This window comes from Belonocnema kinseyi, chromosome 6 (assembly GCF_010883055.1).
Source record: "Belonocnema kinseyi isolate 2016_QV_RU_SX_M_011 chromosome 6, B_treatae_v1, whole genome shotgun sequence".
Classification (NCBI taxonomy): domain Eukaryota; kingdom Metazoa; phylum Arthropoda; class Insecta; order Hymenoptera; family Cynipidae; genus Belonocnema; species Belonocnema kinseyi.
In genome coordinates this window covers 2927099-2936960 of record NC_046662.1, presented here as the reverse complement: position 1 = coordinate 2936960, position 9862 = coordinate 2927099, and the positions used below count along the sequence as shown (strand labels likewise).

Here is a 9862-nt window from a genome sequence, read left to right as displayed (position 1 = left end):
CTGTGTTTTGAACACTTTGCTTTGTTTGAGTTTGAATTTCGCGGGTAATTATGTGCGTTCGCTAGCGCCTCTTAGGTAGTGCCCAATCAGAATGCCTCATTTTCCCGCAAGAATTTAAAAAGTATACTTTTTAAACGATATAAAAGAAACATTAAAAGTTATTAAAAAAAACTTTCCTCAAGTAATTCTATTCAATTTCTAGCGCTCTTTTAATTTGATCAAGAAAAAAAATGTATATTTGAAAATATGCAACAACCCTATTTTTGGAAATGTGAATGAAATATAACCAAATTTAATGGATAAAACAAAAGAAAAAGTTTTCTAGGTAATATTTTAGATTTTTTTGGGAAAGCTTGAATGATTGGCAACATATTTTTTTTAATGTGTCTTACAGTTTAATATGCACGTTGCACGTGGATTTCTGAGGAAGCATTGCTGGGCACTAAGTCTTGTTTTCTCTGTCTTAAATCTGTAGCAGGCCCAAAAATTGAGCAACAGCTTTCCAGGGTTTTCCTGAAAGCAGCTCGAAATTCCCTATTAAAATAGGCATATATCAGGGGATTTAGGGCACTGTTTAGATATCCGACCCAGAAAACAACTGCCGTCACGATTTGACCACTTTCACAGCTGTCGCACAAAGCTGTTATTAAGTACCTGAAACAGAACAAAGGTGTGATTATTACTGAGAGATTTGAGGTATAAAGAAGAAGAAGGAACATAATTATGCAATTAAATCATAAACTTTTAAAGTGGAACACAATTCACGTCACGTAGCTTTTCACTTTCCAGTATTCGTTAAAAATGGTACTCCTCAAGGGTATGTGATACTTCGTCGTGTGATAAATCGGGTTTAGTTCCCTAGGGTTTTTATCCACAAAAATTGAAATTTTTCATAACTGAATTCAGAGATGCCATAAAATAGTATAGCGGACATTTCCGAATTCTTTTTTTGAGGAATACAAAAAATGTATTCTGCTAAATAAAAATTGTATGCATGTGCCCTATTTTAAGGTTAGGATCTTTTTTCAGCTCTTTGCCATTCCGATAATGCAGGTCTCTGTAAACTTTTTTAATTGTCTACAAAGAAGTTTAGTTTTGGGACATTAGTTAGTATGTTTTTCCGCTTGTCAGAAGTTTTTGGCAAAAAATATTTTTTGCAACACCCACCTCGAAAGTGAGTACTTCCATGTCTTTAAATGATATGCAAAGTACTTCAATCCAACAGACTGTGCGGAAATAATAATGGCGCATGCGCACTTTGAAACATGTATATTTTGCAAATCGACGCAATTTTAGTGCACGTTAGAAGTGACACTGCGAAAGAATATTTAAGTGGAATGAATCCATGGAATTCACGGTATTAAATAAACACACGGAATTTGTGGAATTCATAGAATTCACGGAAATCTTGGAACTCACGAAATTCATAGAACTCACGGGAATCATGGAATTCGCGGAATTTATGGAATTTATGGAATTCATAGAGTTCACAGAAGCCATGGAATTCGCGAAATTAATACAATTCATGGTATTCGCGGAATTCATGGTATTCACGATATTCATGGAATTTCCGAAAATTCGTGGAATTCTCTGGATTCGTGAAATTCATTGAATTTGTGGAATTCTTGGAATTTACAGAATTCATAAAATTGATGAAATTCGGGGAATTTGTGGAATTCGTGGAATTTGACTAATTTACGGATTTCATGGGTAGGGGGAGTAGAGGATGTAAGGGGAAATTGAGGGATTGGAAGTTAGGAAAGTATCAGGAGTAAGGGTTAATGAGAGGATAGTAAATAGAGAAAATGAAGGAAAATGAGGGAAATACGGGTGGGGAAGTATGAGAAGTGCGAGGAAGTGAGTTCCCGTGAAGTAGGGGAAGTAAGGGGGAATAAGTTGAAAAGTAGTACGAGAAATTAGGGCAGAACACGTAGGAGAAATAAGGAGAGAAAAATTAGGGGTAGTGAAGGGAAATATGAGGAAGGGTAGGGGAAGTAAGAGTATCGGAAGCAAGAGAAGCAGGGAGAAATTAGGAGATGATAAGTAGGGGAAATGTCCGAAGTGAGGGTAAATACAGTGAGGGTAATATAAGTAAGGGAAGGAAAGTAGGGAAAATGAAGGGAAACGGGAAGAGGAAAAGTGGAGAGGTTTGGATGAATGAAGTGACGGCTAGCAGGAATAATTATGCGTGAGAAGAGTAGAAGAAATGAGTGGAGGGGAGTTAGGAAAGTAAGGTGAAAGAATGTTGAGGTAGTGAGGGGAAATGTAGTAAAATAGTATACGGAAAGTCAGTGTATGGGAAGTGGCAGAAGTAGGAAGAAACGAGAGTAGGGAAAGTAAGGGGAAATCAGAGGTTGGAAAGTGGGAAAAGTATCGGAAGTGATGGTATGTGAGGGGAAATAACAGAAGACATAGACGAAAAATTGAGGGGAAATTAAGTTTGAGATAGTAGGGGAGATGAGAGGAGGAGAAGTAGGAGACCTAAGGGAAGGAAACTAGACAAAATAATGGGCGGGAAAGTAGGACTATGCAGGGGAAATGAGATGAGGAAGGGTTAAGGAAATACGAGAAATTAAGGGTTAGGAAGATTAGAAAGTAAGGGGGAATTTGGGATTGGTAGTTGGGGAATAATAATTGAAAAACAGGAATTTGGTTTGAAATATTTTGCCAATCATAAATTATTAAGAGATTAAAGAGGGTAGAAATCGTCTATTCATTAGAAAGATGGTCCTGCTGTTTCTGAGAAATAATATAAAAAATAATAAAATTGAAATTGTGAGTAATTATTAAAACAAAATAATAAACTGCAAATTGTTAATAATAATTGACAAACAGGAATTTGTTTAAACTTGCTATGCTAATCATAATGTATTAAAGGATGGAAGGAGGTAAAAAACATCGATCTCCTAGGAAAATGGTCCTTCTGTTTCTGGAAAATATTATAAAAAAGAACAAATTTTAAATCGTTAGTAACTATTGAAAGACAGGAATTGTTTAAAGCATCTAGATCAAAGTTAATAACTAAGAAATTATTTATAATTACTCAAAAAAAGAATTCGTTTAAAGTAACTTTACTAATCGTAAATTATTAAAAGATTTTTAATAAGGTTCATTTTTTGGGAGGATAATTCTTGTGTTTCTGAGAAATTATAATAAAGTATATAAATAAACTATGAGATTGAAGAGGAAAGAAAAAGTCAGTCTTTAGGATTCTAAGCTACTATCAAGAACCCAAATTTGACAACAACAAATAAAAGGCAATCTCAAAAAATTAATAAGCTTCAAATTCTTAATAAATAATTGAAGATGGGAATTTGTTTAATGTTACTTTGAGGAATGTAAATTACAAAGTGACTGTTATTAATAATTAAAAAACAGGAATTTGTTTAAAATAACTATGCCAATCGTAAATTATTATTAAAAGAGTTAAAGCTTTAAAAAGGTCAATTTTTTGAGAGGGTGATCCTTATTTTTTTGGAAATCATAAAAAAATAACAAATTCCAAAATTGCCAATACGGATATAAAAAAAATAGGAATTTGTACGAAGTTACTTTGATAATCGTAATTGTAAATAGAGTGAAGGGGAAAGAAAAAATCAATGTTTCGAAAGGATGGTCCTTAGAATTTTTGCTAACAATAAAAAACTCAAAATTGTTGACAGAAAACAAAAGGAAACCTCAAAAAAAAATAATGAACTTCAATATTTATTGAAAATTGAAAGATGGGAATTTGTTTAAAGTAACTTTGCTAATCTTAATTTATTGCAAGCTGGAAGGGGAAAAAAGTCAAACTCCTAGGAAGATGGTCCTTCTGTTTCTGGAAAGCAATGTAAAAAAGAATAAATTTTAAATTGTCAATAAACATTAAAAGACAGGAATTTGTTTTAAGTCACGTTAAAAAACATAAATTATTAAGAAAATGCTACTATCAATTAAAATAAAAAGGTATTTTTTTATAGTAACAATGCTAATCGTAATTTATTAAGGAATTAAACACTTGCTAAAACATCGACATTTTGAGAGGAGGTTTTTTGTGTTTTTGGGAAACCATAACAAAATAACAAATAACAAAATTTTCAATAAGAAATAAAAAAAAGGAATTTGTTTAAAATTACTTTGCTAATCGTAATTATTAATAGAGTGAAGGGGGAAGAAAATATCAATCTTCCGGAAGGATGGTCCTTAGAATTTTCCGCAACCATAAATAACAAAAGTACATCGATTGAATTAAGTTAAATTTAATTAAGTTTAATAATAAAAATTTATTCTATAGAACACTCGCTAATAATGAAGGAAACGAGGGAGTAATTTTATTCCGGATAACAATATTGCCAGAAGCTACCAGCTTTATAGCTTCATAATTTAAAATTTAACTACTCACCAGTCACCTTAATCGGTTCGTAACTATGGTGGTGAAAATCTTGATAACTCGGGATAAAATTTAAACAATAAATAAATTAAAATAAAGTAAGAATAACAGTTGGGAAAAATAATAGTAATAACTAAAAATATATATGTAATGATGCTATTATGCTGTATCTGGGATCATATAAGGGCACTAAACTGCACTGAAGAAAATCTATTGAGAGTTTCATTCTAGGTCTACTTATTTCGAGTTGGCTCTTGACACATTCTGCTTATATCGACCTGCATCTGATCTCACTTCTTTAGTGTATTATACTCCCAGAAATGGATTTTCCTGGTTTTTCAAACAACTTCATTCAAAAGGTTCCCGATGGCTTTTATTCTTTTTATTGTAGAAGAAATTTGTTTCGTATTCATATTTTTGAGAACCTTGTCGAAAAAGGCGGTCAGATGTGTGCAGGGATGTCATTCAATAAAACGTTTTAGTGAAGCATTGAAAGTTTTATGAAACAATAAAATGTTTCATTACACCAAAGTTACATTTTCAAAGAGATATGAATTTTCAACCAGAATGATGTATCGTCAACGGAAAAATGAATTTTTAATAAAACATGTGGTTAAAAATTTTAACCGAGTAATTGACTTTACAATGAAAAAAAATTCTGATAAAATAGACAAACTTTCAACAAAACAGTTAAATTTTCAATCGAAGAGATTAGCAACTGGAATATTAAATTTTTAGACAAAAGATTGATTAAAAAAAAATTGTGACAAAATTGTTACTCTTTAAACCAAATAGTGGAATTGTCAACCAAAAAGATGGATTTACAACAAAATAAATAAATTTTAATGAGGACAATTAAATTTGTAACCAAATTTTTGAACTTACAACCAAAAAGATTAATTTTCAACAAAAAATTTGAATTTTCAATCGAGACTAATGAATTTTTAACCAAATAGTTGAATGTTTAACAAAAAAGATTGATTCTTAACAAAATAGATGAATTTTCAAACAAGGCAAATAAATTTTCACGAAATATATGAATTATCAAACAAAAAATGAATTTTTAACTAAAGAGATTAATTTCCTTCTTAGAAGACTTATTCGATATAAAAAGGCAGATTTTCAATCAAATCGATTAATTTTTAATCAATAAGATCAATTTTCTATATAAAAGCCAAAAAATAAATTTTCAACAAAATATTTGGATTCTCAATCAAGACAGGAATTTTTAACAAACCAAAATAGATTTTTCACAAAATAGTCGAAATCGAATTTTCAATCAAATGTATAAATTTTCAACCAAAGAGTTGAATTTTTCTCTAAAAAAGATAAATTTTTAATTAAATGGAACAGTTAAATTTTCAATTGAAAAAATGACCTTACAATCAAAAAGAAGGAAATAATCTTCAACCACAAATATTCATTTTAAAAAAAATAGTTTAATTTTTCTACCAAAAATATCAATTTTCAAAAAAATATATACATTTTCAACTAAAGAGATGAGCTGCTAATAGAATAGTTGAATGTTCAGTAAAAAATTGTATTGTTAAACAAAAAAATAGTATTTTGAAATAAAATAGTAACATTTTCAACTGAAACGATGAATTTTTAATGAAAATGAAGAATTCTCAGTCACAAAAATAACTTTTTTAAGAAATTCGTTCCACTTTTTCCAAGTATCCTAATTTTCAAACAAAAATGTTCATTTTCAATTAAAAAATTGTTTTTCAACAAAATGGATTCAATTTTACCAAGCGGATTATTTTTTTACCAAATAATTAATCTAATTTCAACTAGAGATGAATTTTTAATTGAAATTATGAATGTTCAACAAAAATATAAGTTTTAAATAAAGTTGTTAAACTTTAAACCAAGTGATTTAATTTTAAATTAAAATGTTAATTTTTAACCGAATAGAAGAATTTTTTTACCCAGAAGCTTTTTACCTACTAAAAAATTTCTATTTCCAATAAAATTCTTGAATTTTCAACGAAAGATAAAACTTTTTTACCGAGAAGATTAGTTTTCTACAAAATTATATATTTTTAATATAAAAAAATTACTTTTCAAAGTAAAAACCAAAAAAGTGACTTTTCTAGAGAAAAAAACGAACTTTCAAAAAAATATTTACATTTTAAACCAAAGAGATGAGTTTTCAATTGAAATAGTTAAATTTTCAATAAGAAAATTTATGTTCAGGCCAAAAAATGTAATTTGTAACAAAATAATAACATTTTCAACGGAAAAGATAAATTTTCTATCAAAATGAAGAATCCTAAGTCACACAAATAAATTTTTAACAAAGTAGCTCCACATTTTGCCAAGTAGCTTAATTTTAAAATAAAAATGTTATTTTTCAAGTAAATAGATAATTTTTTTAACAAAATATATTTTTTTTACTAATAAGATTATTATTCTACCAAAAATCTACATTTTCAGCAAAATTGTTTAGTTTTCCACCAGAGATAAATTTTTAACGTAACTGATGAATTTTCAACTTGAACAAAAATTTCTTAACAAACTAGTTAAAATTTGAGCCAATTAGTTGAATTTTCAACAAAAATTTTAATTTGTAACCGAATAGATGACATTTGTTTACCAAGAAGATTTTTTTTTCTACTACAAAGTTTGTATTTTCAATAAAGTTCTTGAATTTTCAACGAAAGAGAGGACTTTTCAACTGAGAAGATGATTTTTCTACAAAATTCATAAACTGTTAATAAGAAAATGAGTTTTTAACAAAAAAGATGAACCTTGATCCAAAATTATGAATTTCCATCAACGTTTTTTTTTAGAAAGCAGTTCCACTCTTAGACAAGTAGTAAAATTTTCTACAAAAATGTTAATTTTCCACATAAATTTTAATTTTTTATCAAAAAGATTAATTTTTCACCAAAAAGATTATTTTTCTAAAAAAAATTTGAATTTTTATTAAAACTCATAAATTTTTAAATAAAGAAATTAATTTTCAACTAAAATGATAAAGCTTTAACCAAAAAAAAGTTTTTGACTAAATATGTCAACTCGTTCCCAAGTAGCTAAATTTCGCAGAAAAATGTTAACTTTCCACAAAAATGTTAATTTTAAACCGATTAGATAAATTTTTCACAGAGAAGATTTTTTTTCTACCAAAAAATTTGAATTTTTATGAAAATTCATGAATTTGTAACGAAAGAAATAAATTTTCAACTAAAATGATAAATCTTTAACGTAAAAAAAAGTTGTTTGCAAAATATTTCAACTATTCGCCAAGTAGTTTAATTTTTTAGAAAAATATTAATATTCTACAAAAATGTTAATTTCGAAATAAATATTCATTTTTTAACTCAATAGAAGAATTTTTCACCGAGAAGATTATTTTTCTACCAGAAAATATGAATTTTTATAAAAATTTATCAATTTTTAGCCAAAGCAACTAATCTTCATCTAGAATGATGAATCTTTTACCAAAAAATAAGTTTTTGTCAAAGTATTTTAACTCTTAGCCAAGTAGTTAATTTTCTAGAAAAATTTTAATTTTTAAAAAAAATTTTAATTTTTAACAAAAATTTTAATTTTCCACAAAAATGTTAATTTTTAACAAAAATGTTGATTTTTAACCAAACAGATGATCTTTTTTACAAAGAAGATTATTCTTGCTACCAAAAAATTAGCAAAAAGCTCGAATTTTAATCAAATAGTTGATTTTTTTAACAAAAATCCTTATTTTCAAATGAACAGATGAATTTTTCACCAGATGTCTTTTCCACCAAAAAATTTGAATTCTTATCAAAATTAATGAATTTGCAACCAAAGAGAACAATTTTTTACCGAGAATATTACTTTTAAAAAATCGAATTCTTGATAGAAATCATAAATTTTTAGCCAAAGAAATGAGTTTTCAACTAAAATGATAAACTTCTATTTAAAATAATGAATTTTCAACCAAAAAATAAGTTTTTAACAAAGTAGTTAAGCATATAGCCAAGTAGTTGAATTTTCAATATAAACATTAATTTTCAACAAAATATTCTATTTTTCAACAAAATAGATGAAATTTTTACTCAGATTATTTCACGACCAAAAATTCGAATTTCCGCACATTCTTGCGCAAACATTTTAAAATTAAGACTCAAAAAATCCACCACTGTAATTTTGTGATTGTGAATTCTCTTTCGTTAAAAAAGCTTAGCTCGAGAGTTTGAGCGCACCTACGGCACGCGACTGATGGCAATCGCACTCCGCGCTTATTCTTTGCATTTCTTCCGCATTCGGGCACAAACCTTTTAAAATCAAAGGTGAACGGACCGACAAGTGTAATTTTGGGATTTTGAACTCTCTTTTGTTAAAGCTCTTTTGGCTTTGACGAACACATTGTCATCACGTGTCTCGTGCTTCGCACTCGATTTTGTCCAACCTGTCATCTTTTCTACATTATGCACATCACTTTTATATCAATTATAATACATTTTCATTTACCTCTGCTAGGGATTACTTATTAAAAAATTGCAAAATAAAAAGCAAATTGTATTTATCATGATTATTTTTGTATTTGTTTCTTATTTTTCTTTAAATTGTATTCTAAACTGCTCTGAAACATGTATCATTTCAATAAATGTATATTATTACAATTCATAATATGCATAAAAATTGAATCATACTAATTCTTATTTCCTTTTTTTTATAATTTTTTTATTTTTAATGTTGTTTTTTACGATTAAATAAAAACTCACTGTCCTATCAAAAATTATAGCTCTTTTTTGGATGAACAAGCTTTGTCTCATTTTTTCTCGTAGCTTATATCGAAAAGTGATTCATTCTTAATTTGTAGTTCTTTCCAGGGCGCGCAATTGAAGCTTTTTCATTTTTTTTCGTATCTTGCATAGTTTGACCAAAAAATGGAATTTTTGGATTTTTCATTATTTTTGGTACGATCAAATTTGGAATGTTCAACTTGTCGACCAAATTAAAAAAGTTGTTATCATAGTCCTGTAGGACTTTCAAAAAGCAAAGTTTTTCTTTTCTTGACTTTTTTTCATATCACGCGTTGTTTGGCTTAAAATGTTCATTTTAGTTTGCTTTTTTGGATTTTGAAAATGCTCGAACTCTGATAATTTTCTTTTCATAAAAAAAGTCAGAAGGATAAATTGTTTAAGTTTTGAAGTACTATGAACAACCGTTCATAGAACTTTTACACATTGAAAAAATGTGGTTACAAAACTTTTGTACGATCAAATTCGGAATGCTCAACTTTTTGACCAATTTGAAAAAGTTGTTACCATAATCTTGTAGGGCTTTTTGAAGGCAACGTTTTTCTATTTCAGACTTTTTTTCGTATCATGCGTTGTTTGTCTTAAATTGTTCATTTTAGTTTGTTTTTCCGGATTTTAAAAATGCTATAACTCTAGTAATATTTTATTAAAGAAAAAAGTCATTAGGATAATTTTTTAAACAGACAGACAGACAGACAGACAGACAGACAGACAGACAGACAGACAGACAGACAGACAGACA

The 9862-nt window shown here is 28.2% G+C and overlaps 1 protein-coding gene across 1 annotated transcript in view; it reads right to left on the bottom strand.

Moving 5' to 3' along the window:
• Positions 1-395: 395 nt before the first annotated feature.
• Positions 396-9862, bottom strand: part of LOC117174514 (octopamine receptor beta-1R-like) — a 114744-nt gene continuing 105277 nt past the window's right edge. Inside the window, exon 4 of the mRNA XM_033363697.1 lies at positions 396-654. Coding sequence (XP_033219588.1) covers positions 396-654 — 259 coding nt within the window. The remainder of the gene's footprint in view (positions 655-9862) is intronic.